Source organism: Podarcis bocagei (assembly GCF_964188305.1).
Source record: "Podarcis bocagei genome assembly, chromosome: 5".
NCBI lineage: Eukaryota > Metazoa > Chordata > Lepidosauria > Squamata > Lacertidae > Podarcis > Podarcis bocagei.
In genome coordinates this window covers 58,236,933-58,256,950 of record NC_138129.1, presented here as the reverse complement: position 1 = coordinate 58,256,950, position 20,018 = coordinate 58,236,933, and the positions used below count along the sequence as shown (strand labels likewise).

Here is a 20,018-nt window from a genome sequence, read left to right as displayed (position 1 = left end):
AATGAAAAAAATGTTATAATGCCTTTATTTTGCAGTGTTGTTTTAATGATATTTTGCCATGAAACATGGCATACAGTGGTGCCCCGCAAGACGAATGCCTCGCAAGACGAAAAACTCGCTAGACGAAAGGGTTTTTCGGTTTTGCGTTACTTCGCTAGACAAATTTCCCTATGGGCTTGCTTCGCAAGACGAAAACGTCTTGCGCTTTTTTTTAAAGCCGCTTGAAGAGGCGCAGTTGCGACGGACCGTGCTTCGCAAGACGAAAAACATCGCAAGACGAAAAGACTCGCGGAACGAATTATTTTCGTCTTGCGAGGCACCACTGTATAAAGAAATAATTTACTTTCCATGTAATGTACAACTCATATTTACAATAGAGTTTGTTTTAGCCAGAGGATCATACGATAGAGTTTTAGAACAAAAGTTAAACTTAAATCTATCCAGTGCTGCTTTTCTATAATAAAAAAAAAAATGTTTAGGGGGTACTCTCATTTTCCTATTCATATTGAAATACTGCCCCTCAGTGAGGCCAAACTTAGGAGTATGCATACCTCTCGTCTCCCCCAGAAAAAAGCACTGAATATGTTATGAAACTATGAGGGTTTAAAATCAATTTATATAAAATTGGTTTGGTATTTGAGTAAAAGGCCACAAGGCAACACAAATATAAGCACAACTCTTTACTCTTAAGGGCACTTAATTCTGTATTTAGCATCTTCTTTTGAAAGTCTCTTACAATCTTAACCCTTTAATATTTTAATAAATAGCTTAATAAAAAGTAGAAGGTTTGTGAAATTAAGTTGGGAAAACCAGTTACAACTCACTTTCTTATAACATTCCCTGCCTCTGTCTTTTGAAAAAATCTTGGGAACAAACAACAATGAACAAGAAAAAGGTGTTTAAAAAGTGTTCATTTGTCGATTTAACAATCCAAGGTAAAAGAAGAAAAGTCTGGCTATAATACTTGACAAGATAGACATCAACATATATGGAAAACAACAGGTGGAATGATAAGAAAGGTAGTATGATTTACTACTGAAAATATTGCACAACTTCATATTTTTCTTTCTCAGATTTACTTCCTGTAATTAAGAATAGCTGAATTAAAGGAGGGGAACTGGAAAAGGTTTGCAATACAAATGCAAATCAACCCAAGACTGTATACTGCTAGTTACTTTCTTCCAACAGTGCACCATTTATACTTTAACAACTATCCCAATCCAGCAGTCTTTTGCAGGTATGTCGATTCTGATGCAAACACTGAAGTTCACTTACAAGGGCAATTTGGAGTATGCCCGAGTCTTCCTTGTCCAACAAAACAAATAGGGAAAGGCTGCTGGCATAGGTGCTGTGTATACACCACTACACACCATGGGATATGGAAGGCATTTGAATGGAAATAGTCTACAGTGTCTTATACAGCATCTTCCACAGGTTAGTGGATACTTTTGCAATCTGCCAACTAATCCTGTAGAAATTATTTTACATGTAAATGCTCTATTCTATAGCATTGAGGGAGGAATTCCACATTGTGCTCTTCTGATCTTACCATCAGCCCAAGCAATTCAGCTTGCCAGATGGAAGAAGCCTCCCTCTCCTCCCCTTGCATACTGTTCTGGGGGGTCTCCTGACACACATCCAGAGCCAATTTCAGGAAGCATGGGGTGAGGAGAGGGGTGAAAGCCCTGTTGCATAAGTCCTTGTGTACAGCTTCAGCTGATGGAATTTGTTAGGTGAATGCTTACAGTCTGCAGTGCTTATACTGTAGACATAGTCTTCAGTGCAGTAGTTGTTTACATACAGTTTCTTCGAATCATGTAGCCAAAACAATCAGAACAGTCCTTGATACGTTGCCTGCATCTCATGCTAAACTAAGACGTTTCAACATATTGGCTTTAAGTCAAAAGTATAAAGGTCACATTAAAGAATGTTTTAAGAGAACAAAACTCCACATCCTAAGTGGATTCTTTTTTTACAACTACCCTCTCTGCAAGACTGCATCTATCAAGCACATCACTTTTCTTTTTAGTTTCATAAATGTAAATACTTTGAACAGCCCTTATCAGCTGTAGGATCACTAACTTGATCAGTTTTATGTGATTATTTGCCAAATATGAATTTTGCATATAAAACATAAAATATAGAATATTTTAATATCTGCCGACAGACTGCTATGCCAACCAAAAGAATACCAAAGGTACACTTAATACACAGAGACCGAGACACAGTATGGTCTTGAGAATCTAAGAAGTACAAAAACAAGAGATGCAGTATTTTTTTATATGATCCAAGATGAAACTTTTTAAAAAGAATGCATCCCCAACAAATTGTGGTTTTGAGATGCAGGGTAATCTTTATCTTGTCTTCATCATGCTCCATTTTAACTTAATAAATGTAAGATCAATTTTAGTATTTAAATTCTGCACTCTGTTTAGAAAGAAAATGATGAAAGGAAACACTAGAAAGGCAAATACTGGTTTGTGTTGGTTTTCTTTTAATATTGTCACATCAAAATGTCTCATATAGAAAAAAGTGCATCTCAAGTTTGCTTACAAGCTAGGAGATCTTCTCAAAGTTCACATAATCCTAACTGCAAACAAAATATAGCACTTTTATAACATGTTATAAATAAACTGGTTTTCAAGCATAGAGCCAGCCCCAAAATAAGAATACACTATTTTAGAAGACCTAAGGCAAAATGGATTCCATTTCCAATGAATAAAAAAACTGTGCAAACAAGCTTGAAACTATTTTTGTGCCAGTGTTATAAAATGTAGCTTTTTTTGTAAATAGAGCATTGACCCAAATACCAGGAACTTGTGAAGCAATCTGAACAAAAAAATTTCTTTAGGACAAAGGATACTCCAGCATCCCTTTCTCCTTTTTAGCACTCTCTCTCTCTCTCTCTCTCTCTCTCTCTCACACACACACACACACACACACACTCACACACTCACCCCCCCATAGTATTCTTGTCATTCATCTCAAAGAAGCTTGAACAGGAAACTTCCTGGTGTGCTGCATCCACACAATTTAATTTTTAACATATTTTATTATTCACACAGTTCTTCTGTATGGGTGTGCTAACAGGTTTTCTTAAGGAGCAACTATTTGTAAGCACTGGATCAAGGCTTTACATAAAAATAACTTCCTACTTTTTCTATAGTCTATAAATGTGTTTCTTCTTCCTTCCTTCCCTCCCTCCCTCCCTCCCTCCCTCTGTCTGCTATTCAGGATATTTCTTTATTCTTAAGAAATGAGATTTTATTGTGCATGATTTTGTTTCCTAATCCCTGGTTCTTTGGGCAGATGGCAAAGGATCAAACCCCTTTAAAGTGGATGGTTTCCTTGACAGGTCAGAAGAGAAGCTCTGGCTCAGTTAGTCTCGTAGGAGGACAACAGTGCTGCATCAACTGGCTCCATGCAGGAAGGACACGTGAAAGATCTCATCAACCAGTCATCTATACAGTCCAGGTGGTAAATATGCATGCATGGCAGGAATCTGATAGGGTCCCCGTAAACAAAGTCCATCATACAGATCACACATCTAGAAAGGAAAAAAGGAAACAAGATGGAGAGAATCTGAACTCAGCTGAAATATTAGCATGCCCACCTCTCACCAAAACATAAGGGGAAATGCTTGTTGCTGAAGCACCCATCTGCTAAAACAAATAGATTAGCCAAAACTTATTAACATTTAAAATTTAGAGATGTAGAACTTTCCTAAATAATTTTGAATATTCTTTAGTTTTCCTATTATTGATTCCTATGTTTGCTTATACAGTGGTTCCTCGGGTTAAGTAGTTAATTCGTTGCGGAGGTCCGTTCTTAACCTGAAACTGTTCTTAACCTGAAGCACCACTTTAGCTAATGGGGCCTCCTGCTGCCGCCGCACAATTTCTGTTCTCATCCTGAAGCAAAGTTCTTAACCCGAGGTACTATTTCTGGGTTAGCGGAGTCTGTAACCTGAAGCGTATGTAACCTGAAGCGTATGTAACCTGTGGCTGAAATGACTGGCAGAATCCGTGATCAGAGGAAAGAGACGGCGGAAGAGGACTGGAAGAAATTTAAAATCTATCTTAAGAACTATTATAAAATTGAGGAATGCTAAAATGTCGAAGTGTTGAGAGAAAAAGGGATACAGTGACATAAGATTAAGTCAAAGAAAAGAGTAAGAGAATATATATTTGACAAAAATGGTTTAGAAGTTGCTGAAATTATTTAGTAAATTGGGATGCAGAAAGGGGAGGTATGGGGAAGTCCGAGAAAGGAGGGTCATGGAAAAAAGGGTCATGAAATTATACATGTTTGTTTGTCTTTTTATTTGTTTGTATTGTTTAAAAACGTTGTAAAACCAATAAAAAATTTTATAAAAAAAAAAAATGAAGCGTATGTAACCTGAAGCGTATGTAAACCTGAGGTACGACTGGGTTGCAGGGGTTTCATACCCACAAGTTGCTAAATAATAGAATAAGTGCACTTGCTTATATCTGATGCAGCACCTAAAATTAATCTATAGTTTTAATATAAAACTACTTTGTTTTTATTTTTTACTTCTACATTTTATCTCACAGGGAACATGCATGTGTTATGCCTAATGTTGGAGACAGGTTCAAGACCATTATATTTTCAAAAAATGGCACTAACAGTCATGGACATTTTCTTTCCCAGCAACCACTGATGTAACCTGAAATCAGTTAGCAGAGGTTAATCCAAATAAGTCAGCAGAACTCTAAGGCTGTTATAATTGCAAATTTCATGGCAATATTATCATGCCAACTTTTTTCTTACTCCTTTTTCTGCTTAACATTCAGCATCATGAAATGCTATACAGAACTCAGAAACTTGACCACTATTTTGTGGTCTTTCGGTTGGCCCTAAGGAAGGTCTTTCTCTCCTGTAGATTTGGAGCCATATCAAACACGTGTTGTTCCACTAACAGAGCAGACTTCTGCTTGTCTAACAGAACTTTCCCTTGCAGCCTCCACACACCCTCCATCTGTTCCAGAAAGTGGGAGGAAGCTCAGGAGATTTGGGGGGCGGGGGCGGGAAGAAGCTCCATTACATGAGGGCAACTCTGCACAGGCAATGCTAGATACAACTCTTGATATCCCCCCCCCCCCGGTGGTCTAAAGTTTATTGTAACTCTTTTGTAGCTTACTCTGGAATCATTTTTGACGGTAATACCTTAAAGTTGCAAGCTGCTTTGAGCCATGAAGGAAAGCAAAATATAACTCTAATTCAGTCTAGAAATACCCACAGCATGAGGGTTTTTTCTTATAAGTGTGTTTGCCTTGTAGTGCCATTACGGAAAGAGCATATCCAATTACTAGGAGCACTGAGCTGTACAGGTGTGAAGGAGACATGTGGAGGGAAACTGCTTGCTGCCTTATGAAGTTTCTTGGTAGCAGAGGGAGGTCTTCCTGGAAACAAACTTACTACTATATTCACTTGATATGACCTTCCCTATAGGCCCACCTTCAAAGATCAGCAGGCAATGTTGGAACTTAATTAGGAGTATCCTTTTGCAACCAGAAAGGGCAACCCAGTTTCTTAATTAATCCATTGTGAATTAGACAAAAATGATGTCATGACTGCTGTGTGGAGGACTGGCTCACAGTATCCACTAGGTTGTCCATCCTCTTCAGTCATTACTCAGCTGTGACAGCTATGTGCCACCCACCAACCCACTTCGCCAGGAGCCCCTCAGAAATCAGCATGACAAACCCAACTGGATTAGCGTTACTGGTTTTGGATCCAGATTTTACATAAGAGAGCTGGGGGACCATCTAATAGGCTTCGGTTGCACATTGCTCCAAATTTCCGAGTAGTGTTCAAGAGCAAATATTGCCAGCCTTATTTCACAGTGGGCAAAATGAAGGAGTTGGGTTAAAAAAAATTACTGAAGTCTTGCGCAAGATCTCTGTGGTTAGGCAAGGAAGAAATAAGAGTGATTGTATGTATATGCAGTCTGAGGCAATACTGCAAGTGTTCCTCCTCATCAGGTTACAGCAGCTGATGAAAACAGCTACACTCAAATTCTCTGGGTGGCTAGCTTGTGTGCAGGTTTGGGGTAAACAGAAATAGGAGTCCGGAATTACAGGTCACCTATTGAAACAGCATTTCATATTTAAGAAATCACTTATCCAAAAAATGCACTAACAAGCATCTACGCCATTAGTGGCTGCAGATGTATAATACTTACATGATTTTCTATGGTGGTGAAAATCCAGTTTATAAAGTGAGGGGAGTAATGGGCTGGGATTGTTTTGACAATGTCACATGGAATGCATGAAAAAATTAGCATGCATGAGCAGCACTAATTCCACAATAAATTACTGTCTGGAAGCAGCCTATGTCAAAAGGGTTCTGAAGAAGACTGAGAATATGGGTGTTCTCAGTAGTGGCACAACCTTCCCCTGGTAGCATGAACAACTACATCTTTGTGGTTCCTTATCACTGCAAGATAATTCTTATTCAGCAAAGCCTGTGGTGGATTTGCTTAACTTTATCTGATCTATGAGATTTTTCTTCTATTGTATTTTGTGGATTTTTCTGATGTTTTCACATATTACATTATCTAATTTCTTCTTTGCAACAATTATTCTGATGAGAAACGACTTACACATTGATGAAAACTGATAAGTAATTGCTTTTAGTGCAGCTGTTTCATGTATTTACATAAGTGATGTTACCACAAAAAATGGCACTTACTCTCTGATCTTTTTCTCAGAACCATCTCTTCCTGGATCATAGACTCCTTTCGGCAGGTGCTGTATAAGGCCTATTCGTTGCGCTATCCTAATTTGTTCCTCTTCTGTAAGCTGGGTTGCTAGGCGGGTCTGGCTGGGAGTTGGATGGTAAACTGGAACTGGAACCTGTTCCTAAAATTAAAAGAAAGAAAATGAAAGCAAATGCATTTGCTTTGCCAGTTTTAAAGTAATGATAGAAATGGACTTCACAGTATATGGAAATTTAAACCTCTTTCTTTCTGGGAGGAAATGTGTGTAACACTTCATTCTCCTTTTTAGTCTTATAAGCCATAAAATGGGGCAAACTGCAGTGCCATCATTGCTGGGAAGCTGGCATGGATCTATTTTAGGATGTTCTCTGTACAGACAATTTGACTTTTGTTTCCATTAGTTGCCTATGGATTAGTTAAAACAAATGCATAAGTATGACATGAGAATTGGAAAATTATGCTTGCAGGCTGGCTAATTGATGTACATATGGCCTGCCAATACAGAGAAAATTATATATTTTAACTATTACTTGACATCAATCTCATCATCTGCTTAAAATAAACAGTAACTTGATGTTGTAAGTTAGCTTCATAGAAATGAAATGTAACAGACCACTCAAACATCTGCAATATTGAAGGTTTTTGAATACCCTTGTGCCCAGACAATACAACTAGTTCTATTTAAATGGAAAAAACACCACACACACACACACATTTTAAAAGTTTAAGTGAAAGTCTCTATAAAATTTCCAGGCACATTTATTGTAGCAATATCTCAAATACATACTCCTTTTTGTGTGGTGTTAGTGCAGCTACATCACCTGTAAGTTTCCTGGCTAAGGTGTGCCATCTCAACAATCACAGGTACAGGGTCATTTGCACAACCACATCACTGTAGTTTCAGTGTTGAGACACAACTGTGTTGCCACAAAGCAACAGAAGAGCTGCACGTGGGCAAGGATAAAATGCACCTCTGTGCAATTATGATTTTTAGCTGACTTACTGTGGGCTGCATTTTTGGTTTTCTTCCATCCATACCCAGTATGTATGCACACTGTGAATAATCACATAATCTATCTGAACACACTGCATTAGCACACATATAACACTCAGCATCTTCTATACCGAACAGCCAACTCCTCAGAACAGTTCCTGTAAAAGGCTTCCCTTTGATTCACCCCTCTTCCCACATTTATGCTGTATGTAAATGGAAGGTTACCATTCAGTGATTTTTTAAAGACCAATTACTAATGGAAGGGATTCCTAGTTTCACTTAATCCCTGACACCCTCCCCCAAAGCTATGAACAAATGGATACATGAGAGCTGCCAGATGGACATCTGTTAATCTTCAGCAGAAGGCGCTTACAGACTGTAAAATGGAGACTTCCCCATTCCACTTTTCTTTGTGCCCTTCATTTATCATTAAGCCCTTTTTTATCTTTGGACAATTAGTGTATGTTATTCACAGGGGTGTAACTACTGAGTATCTTCCATCCCCTTTTGCAAATAAGAAACCAAATTAAAGAACAGCAATATTCAGTAATAAAGGTCAAACTGGATGCAATGGGGGCAGGTCTGTGCATTTTGCAGCATGTCAGCCACATTTGCATGTCACACTAAGCCAAACCATGGCTTGGTGCAAACATGCTGGCTTGCGAGGAGTAGATTTTGCTCCTCCCTGGTCTTTTTAGGTGATAGATGGGTGGCAGCCAAGCCAAGGTTTGGCTCAGCATGTTGTATAGACCCACAACTGTGATAAGAGCTCTCCTCCTTAACCATGTTTTTGGGGTTACAGGTTGTGGTTAAGGGGAGACTTTATCTACAATCCTGGATGCAATGGCATTAAATGGCAAATGTGGATTCTATGTAAGAAGTTACATGGGGGGAGGGAGCAAGTATAAAGTAACACATAAGGTAAAAAAAACAAAACCACTTCACAATTATGCTAATTGGCAACTGACTAGGAAAGAGATATTGGGCTTAGGGGAACTAGATCAATGAAAATGCTAACCCAGTGTGCAGCAGCTATGAAAATTAGAATCCCATGAAAGAAAGGGATTGAAAATAAAATTGCTTATATCATAATACTACCATTATACAAATACTATGTTCAAGTTCTGCTTGCCATACCTAAAAAAAGGATATCACTGACCTGAAAAAAATGCTAAATTGAGAACCAAAATGTTTTGGGGGCTGGAGAGGAAAGGTTATGTTAAACGTGTTGCTTTAGTGGGGAAAGTGAGTAAAGGGTGCGGGAAGAGAAATGATAGAGGTATATGCAATTATGTGTGGTATGGGGAAAAGTTGATAAAGAGCAAACTTCATAGCATGCATAGTTAACGTTAGGTTTTCTAGTGTTAAGAAAGAGGTTAAATTATGAAAAATAATAAAGACTCTTCAAGTGGCTAGTTCAGCCATCCACAGCCAGGTGCTCTCCTGGATTTTTGGACTACAATTCCCATCAGCCCCAGCCAGCATAACCATTAATAATGATATTATAATGCTTTGAAAATAGGTCAGTGGTAGCTGGGAAGCTACTAATCCTTGGATAAAGATAATCTGAAGATTACTTTATTCAGTTTAATAAATTTATACAATGTTCAACATGATTTATATAAAAAAAAAAATCAGAAAATATTCTAATTGCTGTTCAAGTGTGTTGTCTGACCAACCAATATTGTGCTGTGACACTAATACTAGTTAAAAATAGGTATACTGATTGTCAGACTGTTACAAATCATAGCACTGACTTTGGTGTGCTCAAAATTTGTTGGCTCAAGGAGACCATTCTAGGCTGGATTGTGGCCCATTGAGCTGCTTCAGATATTTAGAATTGGAGCTTCTAGACCACAACAGAGAAGAGAATTCTGTTTTTTACTCCTGTAAGACATATGAGCTTGAACCCTTGTATGCAGTAACTAAAATTGAAAGAAAGTATATGCTATCAAAACACAAAAGCATAGTCAAGAAGACAGAGAGAGCCTAATCTTGACACCTGGAAACAAACTAGAAGGGAGTTTGCCCTGAAACATACCACTCTTGGGCTCTGTTGTGGAGACTAGGTATGTAGCAGAGCAAGGCAGGATAGGGATATAGCTAAAAAACAAACAAAAACTGTATAGTGAACTTTATAAAAATTGAAGGGTAGTAATTTTTCTTACCCCCACCATTAAAAACATCTATCATGATTACAAAAACATTTTCCTGGGCATATTGATGTACAATATTATACCAAAGAAAACCCAAATACCAATCTTGATTTTTAAAAAGATATATTGTTTTACCTTCTTTTGTTTACCCAAACCTAGTTCCTTAGGGTGGCTGTTGTCTACTATAAATAAAAGACTGCAATTTGAGAGCTTTTTTCTACAATTTTCATAACTGTGAGCATAACCCTAACCACCTAATGTTGATGGTTGAATAGAGGCCTGGGGAGGCCCAGACCACTGCTGGCTTTTGAGGCCCCTAGCCACAATAAATGCAGCCACAAAAAAGATTGCTTAGAACATGATCTTTCAAGAACGGCAAACCACAGCAACAAACAAGCAGATGAAGTGTGAGGGAACAGGAGAATCTGTTCTCAACAAAGGTGGTACCTAGCAAATGTGTTTAGAAAGTTCCAAGGAAAGGGCCCCCTTTGGCTGCCACCTGACTGACCTCAGGGGGCTGGGGTCCACAAGAGGACCCTCAGACTGAGTTCGCCTATAAATCAGATATACCAGCTTCACAGATTACTTTGAGGGCTCTGCTTTGAACTCTAATCTTACTGCATTTTCCTGTAAATTATCATTTATAACTTGCAATATTATATGTGACTAAAGTTATTTTATTAAATAGCTTTCATCCTGCACCTTCAATCATAACAGTCCCCAGAGCAGTTTACAATCCTCTAAAAATCCATAAACCAATAAAACATAAATTGGAATGCAATAAACAGCATTCAGCTACAGCATTGGCTAAAAAAGCAACAAAACTCAGAAAAAAGCAAGAAGACATCAACCTACATAAGCTGCTGTGTTCAAACAGCATTACCTTCTTTACCTTCTGTCCCATATTTATTTATAAAATATTATATACCACTATATACTAAATATTATATACCACTAAATATTATATACCAGTTAGTTTCTGCTAAGTGATAGTGGGAACCAAGTAATGCAGGTGCCACTACTGAAAATACCTGACCATGCATAACTTCCCTAACCCACAAAGCAAAGGGATGTGCAAGAGGACGTCTGTTGATCTCAAATGTGTGGCTGGATTCACACAGGGTCCTGCACTAAACCACCAAGCCACAAATAAATTTCTATGTAGATAGTTATCTGTCTCTGTTATTTACATAATTGTGATTCTTTCCATTCCTTGAGACTATACTTTTTTTCTCTTCCTAGAAACTAAACTCATAGCTAATCTTTAAAAGGTAAAAAATAATAAAATCTATTTTGTTTGTATTGCTGACTGCTGAATGCATTTGTTGTTGTTTAGTCGTGTCTGACTCTTCGTGACCCCATGGACCAGAGCACGCCAGGCACTCCTGTCTTCCGCAGCTTGGTCAAACTCATGTTCGTAGCTTCGAGAACACTGTCCAACCATCTCGTCCTCTGTCGTCCTCTTCTCCTCGTGCCCTCAATCTTTCCGAACATACAACTACAATAAACTTCATTAAATTTCTGCATTAAAAAAATATAAATTACTCCAAGACAATGGGGCTGGAATCTGACTATTCATCCATCCAATGAAGATTCTGGAAACTGGCAAAAAAGAATTAAGTGAAGAGCAAGAAATAATAATTATTTTAATGAAGCATAAAGCTCCTTGTTACATGCAACTGATTTCTGCACTTCAATTATTGCACAGCATGCTCCCTCATTCCAGAATAATGTCTTAGGGTACAGTTCAGCCTGATGAGTTTAGTGGCTCATCAGTGCTGCTCTTCACTTGGTTCCTGTCCCTACCAGGTGTGATAAATTTCATTTTATCTGGCAAAAGTTCCATATTCAGCCTCATTGGAAAAGTACATGCAGCAGTATAGTTCAGATCCAAATCTCCAAGGTGCTTCACATGGACAACCCCAGCTTGTACCTCTTTAATGAGGTACAAGCTTTGTGAGAATAAAAAATTCAGGAAACAGAGTGCAAACAGCGATAAGATTCACAGGATGTGGTGTGGAGTATCAGAAGCAGTTGCATAAACAGAAGTGCTGGTCTGAATGCATCCTTAGAAAGTTGTTTTGTTTTGAAGTGGAAGAAGGGAAGGGTCTACATAAAATTCATTGTTATCAGAAGCTACTCCTGAAAATCCAATAAGTCACGATTTACACACTAGAAAAAAATGTTAATTTTAAGCACTGCAAATTGAGAAAGTGCTGTGTTTGCCGAGGGCAGCAGAAAGGTTGCACAGCCTGGTCTGGAAGTCAAAAGCATTTGTCTTGAGAAAGCTGCAAAAATAACTCATTTCCAAGGGGCAATGAACAATTCTACAACAATGGATGTCGCCCCTGCTTAATCCCTGCTTCCTTCCAAATCCCAGCAGCCTTTCTATGGAAGTCTATTCATGCTTCCACCTGCCTTGCATATTAACTGTAGATTTATAGAGATTGCTTCTTGGACTGAAGAAACCATTCCTGTTAACAGCAGCCTTGCCTGGGCAATACAAAATATTGTGCAAAGCAGCCAAGTTAAACACTGCCTGGCAGGACTGGCTTTACCACAAAGCCAATGGGATAGAGTGGCATCATTTTACCCTGTAGACGGGAGAAAGTATTTCCTTCCTTAATAGTTTATTTACTACTGCTGTTTGCTTGCTCCTCTCCTCCACCCCACCCCCCAACTCTTCCATCAGCCAGTGCTTGTGTCACTTCAGGCAGGAGAGGACAAGCCAAATCAAACAGCCGAAGTAGCACATGAATCAGGCCACAGGCTGTTTCTCCATATTTGTGACATGGTAACTATGAGAAATGGAGCCAGTAGCTCATTCCACATTGGAAGCTACTTCAGTGAAGAGTGAGGGTTATGCCAACATTGTTAAAATTGGCTAAGCTGTGTAGAAAGTTGCCTCACATAAACAGCTTCCTAAGTAGAATGGCACCCAGACTATTCCAGTGTTTTGATAGATGCTACCACGCTGCAGAAGTATGTATGCAACAAGAAGCAGGAACGGAACCACTGCAGTTCCCTTGCATGCAATATATTAGAGGGGCATTACTTCCTTGACTGTTTAGATTTAATCATCGTCTTTCACTTTTACAGAACTATATCTGAAACCTCAGATACAAATACAACTCTCTTACTAAGCATAAAATCTACCTTCCAGGTATCATAACATGGGACAAGAGTGGCCAACCTATGAACATTCAGGTGTTGTTGGGCAGTAATTCCCATCATTGCTGATCAGTGGTTGGGCTAATGGGAGTTGAAGTCTAGCAACATCTGAAGGATCACAGAGTTAGCCAACCTTGATTCAGGGACTCTAGAACAAATTGGCTTGGAAAAACCCAATAACTGTGCTTTGATGGTGTCAAAAGCTGCTGAGAGGTCAAGGAGAATTAACATCGCTACATTTCCCTGTCTCTCTCAATAGATGTCTTCATACAGGGTGATCAAATCAGTTCCTGTGCCAAAACCGGACCTAAGCCCATTTGAAATGGATCTAGAATGTTGATTTCTAGAAAGCCTGGATCTTTCCAAGAAAGCCTGGATCTTTCCAAGAAAGCCTAGATCTTTCCAAGAAAGCCTGGATTTGATCCATGATTCCACCCCCTTCTTAACAGTATGCATTTTTAAAAAACTGGCTTGATGATCAGACTACTTTCAGAACAGAAAAGTACATTATTTCAACATTTCTGCAAAGTTGCTCTACAACCAACAGTTTATCAGCTTCTTTGGATGATACTGGGGATGCACAAACAGAATCAACATATACAAACTGCACAAATTTAAAGTAAAGAATCAATGAAATGAACAAATCCCTCCCTTACATCCCTTCAGATCGGAGTTGGCAGGAATTCCTTGCTTTTGGAGATTGCAATCAGGGAAACAGCATATAATATCTATGTATAGTATGTCCCCACGACAGTTGATAGTTTAGAAATGTTGCCATTTGAGTTTCCTACAAATTCACTTTAATGTGAAAATTGTTTCTGTTTGTGGAGCATATATACGATCCCTAGGATTTTACAGACTGAGCATCTCCATGCTGGTTGGCCATATGTCTCATACTCATTTAACCTTAATCAACAGATGGGCATTTCTGGCAGATTAATGCCTAGCTGCATAAATAGGGAACCATGTGTGAGGGATCACATTTGGAGAGAGGCCATAGCTTAAATGATAGAGCACATACCTTGGAAGCAGAAGCTCCCAGGATCAATCTGTCATATCCAACTGAAATATTCAGGTAGAAAGATCTTTGCCTGAGACCCTAGAAAGTTGCAGTCAGAGTAGGCAGTACTGGCTCACTAGATAAATATTCTGACTTGGAATCAGGCAACATCCATGCACAATTCACTCTCAGCACCAACCTAGTCCAAATATTTCCATCCTTGTTCTTGGGACTATTTTATTTTATACACTGTAGGAGTTACCATCTGATATGTGTGCCTGTGGAAAATTCTGCTTTTCTTATTTAAACCAGATCACTCAACTTCTGTCCAAGATGGAGGTGAAAGTTACTTAAGTGTTTTGTGTGTAAGACCAAACCTCCTAGTTCTTCCCTTTTAAAACTGGCAAGGTATCTTGGTGGGGCTTTTTTGGCTGCAACACTACTATTGTTTAGCATTATGTGCACAAACTGGAATAAGCCTTAGGCTTGTATAATCTCTCATCTCTCTCTGGCCATGGCAACAAGATCTGGAGCTGACACTTCTACTGTTAAAATAACCAGAGCCCCCTACTTGGAAGGACTCAGCAACAGCAACTAAGACACCATCCATTCTGTGAGGATCAATGACCAAACAAGACAAATAAATGGTATTGTATGGCGCTACACAAAATGGACCCCATTTACCCTAAAACATTGCATATTGAGTTCATTCTAGTTCTCTAGAAACAGAGTAAAGTAGATACAAAAAACCCCCCCACACCTTGCTTGATTAAAGCAATTACCTTGTTAATTGGTAAGGCTCCAAAGTGGACTGTCCAGATGTAAAAGAGGGAAGGGTTTCTGCACCTTTAGCAGCAGTCATGCAAGTTACGCCTGCTGAAATTCCCTTTTCTGCACAACCAAGGTGCCCTAGTTTATCCCCTAATCCAAACGGGATGTAAAATGTTTCTCTCAAATTACAATAACAATTTCCCTCAGGGATGAGGGAAGTAGACACTCCAATTTTACCATACAGCTTACAAAAATTGTTTTTTTGTTTTGCTTATTGCAACAGCTGAACAGCAACCAAAAAGCACTTTGTATGTTGAATAAAATGTGTTTACACTAATGTATCTGATATGGGAAGCATGTACAGTGGTACCTCGGGTTATATATGCTTCAGGTTACATACGCTTCAGGTTACAGACTCCGCTAACCCAGAAATGGTGCTTCAGGATGAGAACAGAAATTGTGCTTTGGCAGCGCGGTGGCAGCAGGAGGCGCCATTAGCTAAAGTGCTGCTTCAGGTTAAGAACAGTTTCAGGTTAAGAACAGACCTCCAGAATGAATTAAGTTCTTAACCCGAGGTACCCCTGTACTATATTCCTTTTTGTGATAACCCAAAGCTTATCCCTGCTGTGACTGTGCATTTTCAGTTTCTAGGGCACAAGTCCAAGAGTGATCTCATTCAGAGCTCAACCACTTCTAATACAGAATATATGTTTGCACTAAGGACACATGCAAGAAAGAAGTATATTCACTCAGGTGGTTGATAATACTTTTTTAAAAAAAACTTCCAAACAACTGGTTATTGGTATTTAAAAAAAAAAAAAAAAAGCTGTGCCTGGAGACATAATCAGGTTGTGTATCCATTGCAGTGACCAAAGGAGGAATGACTGATGAGAGGACAGCAGAAAGAAGGAAAACCATTGTACACCTACATCAGCACAACCAGACACCTTCATCTGCCCCAGCTGCAACAAAACATGTCTCTACAGCCAAAACAGGTGCTGTGTAACTCTCCAATGGTTTAACTTCACCCCCAAAGGGACATTCTTCCATTGTCTGCTGAGACAGAGATACCAACTCTAAAAACACAGATTGTCTATGTTCAAGAAAATATTTTCTTAGCTGCTAGGATGGTTAATAACATGAACTGTGAAATTCCTGGTTCAAATATAAGACCAGTCTACCTTTCACTGCTGTTGTAAGGAATATCAGGTCAATGTATGGGAACTGTTTTGTGTATTTATAGGGCAAAGCAATATGCTGTATGCAAAGGGTTAAGTATCTAGCTATATTAGCATATAACCAACATACTGTAAACTGGGTGGATTAGGACTTTTTTCAGGTTCTAAATAGAGCATTTCACTCCAAACTTTAGGTTTTGATCAAACACCAGTACTGATGACATTTCTGATGGGAGAATGGCTACCGCAGCCTCTGATCTCCCACTGGTTTGAAAGCCGACTGTTTTGAGTTCAGAAATTAAGACTCAATTGCAAGCTAGCAAAAAACATAACAAAACCATTTCCTCCAAAATACAAATACATTATATTGCTAAATTTGAGAAAGGTTTATTTATACACACAATGTTCCTTTAATATCAAGCATGCTAGATTTTTAGTTTGCTGTAGATTGGTTAAAGAAGGTGCTTTTTATATGAACACTCCTATATTTTGATAGTGTTTAGCACACCTGAGATCAAATTATGATCACTACTTTTCCTAACAAGTAAACCAAAATTATCACGAGAATATTTTAATGCTAGCCAGTATCTCTCTAGCTGTACCACCTGAGGAACAACATAAATGCAGCCTGATATCCTTCACAGTGCATTTAAATACACTTAACCAGATTCTGTATTTTAGTAAAGTACCATAGAAATGAAGCTATTGAAACTGAGTTTTGGAGGATGATTGTTTAAGAAAAAATAATTATCATCAAAGCTGTTGGACAAGATGCGCGTAAGAAAGACACTGCAGTTCTAAAATCACAACCCAAGTCTCCTGACTCCTAGTCCACTGCCTTATTGCCTGAATTACTCATTTTAGGCTGCTGTAATACTGCACTATGAAAATATCATTGACAAAGCACTAACTGGAATTTTATCTAAAGGAAACATAAAACAACTGAAAAAGCTGATTGTTCATTCTGGTCCAGAATCTAGCTAATGCTGGGTGTTCCTGGTTAGATCCTCAGGGTATTATGTAATGTTTCCCATAGATCAGTTAGAAAAATGCAGGCATCTCAGAAATCCGCCACCGACGGAGCCCTGCAGAATAATCTTATCATTTCTCTTACAATCATGAGGGCAGAAGGGAATAAAAACTAAATAAATAAAACCAACCTCCACAATACTGCAGAATCACCCATGTGTTAGACCACAGATCAACACACACAAGACCACCATACCTATGAACCACAGGCTTGTGATTTTCATTTATTAATTGCTGTAATGTCAATAAATCTTGGCTGTGAGTCCTGGAAGATCTGCTCCTTTATGGGCCTGGGAAAGCAGGGTCCTGACTGACTCCACTTACAAAGGCTGATGCTGCTGGAGAGACGAATACTGGCTGTCTTAGTGGAGACCAAGGTCATCAAGCCTGAGCCACTATTGGCAGTAACAGCAGAAATATATATGCTGTATGTTTAAGATATTTTGTTCTCTTGCCAGCTATGCTGTTTCAAATGTGCAGTTTATTGAACTTCCTTTAGTAATGTTTTCTTTTGTTATGTTTAATTTTTTTTGTTAACTTTGCTGTGTTAAATGTGCATACTGTACATGGCCTCCTTTGTATTATTTTGAAACTTATAAAGAAATGTGCTAAAGAAATGAAATGAAAAATAAAAATAAATAAAAAAGCACTCTTACTCTTTTTTAAAAAAAAAACAACACCCACCAAGAGTTACTTCCTGTATTATTTTTCACATATGGGATGACTGTCAAATGTCAGTTCTGTGACTCTTGTATATACACATATATAGATTCAGAAAGTCTCAAAAGAATTCCAGTGTTATTGAGTTCACGAATCAGTGACTTGTACTAATTAAAAAATGGTGATATGGAAGTAACTTGAGCAAGTCATCTCATGCCTGCAATAAAACATGAAAGAAACTCTATGTGACATCAGCTTGGAGGCAGAAGATACAAAGTGTTACGCCAGTTTCAAGACAAAGTATTGGACACAATTTAAACAGACCACCACAATGCAATATGAAATTGCATTACAGACAATTACCGTACTAAAAACCTCACACTCATTAATACCCAGAAGTAAGACAATATACCAATATTGCTATGCTGGCTACTCAGCCTAGCACAGATGTGGTGCTGGTACCCTACAACCATAGCTTGCATATTTAGAATCAGCCTTAGGAATATTCACAATCTATCTCTTCCCAGTGTGAAATGCTGCCCTTCCTTCCATGGTTGTTCCATGTTTGCACCAACTGATCAGAGAAATGCAAGGGGAAGTTTTGCTCACAAAGGTGTAACTTTTGCTCATGTTTTTCTAAACAACAGAGCATCCTGCACCACAGAGTACATGGTGCTGTTTAAATTTCTTTGTATACATATAGGGGCTTGTTGGCTTGGGACTACTTGTTAAGATTAGTCAATGTCCTAGTGTGTACAAAAAGAGCTCTATATCTTGGCAATGAGAGTTATATAGTATATTTCAAACAATGCTGTTATGTTATGGCTGCTAGAGAACGAGTATAATGGGGCTATTAAACCCCAAACCAAAAACCAGTTCATCTTATACAAATTTATGTGTTAATTATTTATAAGATTTTTACCCTGCCCTTTCTTCCTTAGGAGCACAGGGCAACTTACACTAATAAGCAGCAAAATAACTAATCATACCATAGGGTGCTCAACACTGGCTCTATTGTCAATTGCAGCTCCCCCATTTAGCAGGCACTGCGTATTACTTCAAAATGCAGTAAACCAGCCCTATTCATTTATCTGAGTGAGACCCTGGACTTCTTCCCCAAAATCGTTCCCTGATGGCACAACTGTCTGAATTGTGGTTCCACTTATCCCACAGTTAGTCCTATTAGTTCCAACATGACTCTGGAAGACGTAGTTTGGTGACTACAGTCTTAGTCAACTATCTTGTTGCAGGCATTTTGGCACAGTATCAATCCTGCAATTTGGCAGCTTGTCATTTTAGATATCTTAGCTTAAATAGAGGAGTGACTGAGAATAGCTGTTCTGTATTAAACTACAAGGAGAATGTAGTTAGCCAGAATACAGTTGTGCTACCAAAGTTGGAGTTCAGCCAATACATCTTGTTGAAACATAATGAGATTTTTGAAGTTCAGTCAAACAACAGTATCACTTCTGCTGTAAATTCATTGTCCCTATATAAGAGATTACGATAGAATAGCTGAGTAGATTACAGTTTCTTACAGCAATTCAGCATCAAAGTGGATTAATAAACTCTACCTGGAACAGCCATACAAAATAAAATCATTAATAACCTTTGTTTTCCCCTCATTTTACCATGGGTATGTTGGGACACCAGCGCTTTAAAGCAGGCTATCACCCTATTAAAGAAAATAAATACTGGAACTGTTTTCAAATTGAAGGGCAGCATTTAAATTCATAAACTCAATTAAACATGTTAGAGGTAAGGACCAGGATGCTAAATTCTCTTAAAAAAACAACTGCTACTCTAAACTCTACAGTTTTCTTAGTCCTTGAGCTATGCTGACACTATGATAAACAGGGATGAGCATGACACTAAGTAAGTTTTCTGAAGCACTCGAGCACCTCTGAATGTAAGTGATGACACAGACAATGAAATCTGAAGAGCCCACAAACCAAATTAGGTTTGTAAGACATTTGGTTTAGCTCATTTATAAAATAATACTGGAATGGCAATCATATGACATAGTTTTTATGCTCCAAGAGTCCTCAGGGACTGAATGCAGATACAGGCAGTGTGCAAACCTGGCACATGGCATGTCTCTCTGCATGCATGGAGATCACTGCATTCTGTCTTCCATGCACAAATACAGCTGGAGTGTGCTCTCCATAGCTAGAGACTCGGAATTAAGCATTTTCTGCTGTATCTTCCCTAGAATAGAATTACATTTATGATCAGTATAAATCATTTGCTGTGAAAGCAGACACAAGTTCTATAAGTGATAAAGCAAAACTGAGCATCGTAAAAGCACAATGTGACT

At 38.5% G+C, this 20,018-nt stretch overlaps 1 protein-coding gene across 3 annotated transcripts in view; it reads right to left on the bottom strand.

Annotated features, from left to right (window-relative positions):
- Nucleotides 1-894: 894 nt before the first annotated feature.
- RNF11 (ring finger protein 11) overlaps nucleotides 895-20,018 on the bottom strand; it is a 29,659-nt gene continuing 10,535 nt past the window's right edge. For 2 of the 3 annotated variants that reach the window (XM_081193261.1, XM_081193260.1), the window contains exons 2-3: nucleotides 6,715-6,884; nucleotides 895-3,547 (exon numbers count right to left, since the gene is read on the bottom strand). In XM_081193261.1, coding sequence (XP_081049387.1) covers nucleotides 3,376-3,547; nucleotides 6,715-6,884 — 342 coding nt within the window. In that variant the 3' untranslated portion in view covers nucleotides 895-3,375. The remainder of the gene's footprint in view (nucleotides 3,548-6,714; nucleotides 6,885-20,018) is intronic. The other variant, XR_014007920.1, reaches the window with a different exon arrangement.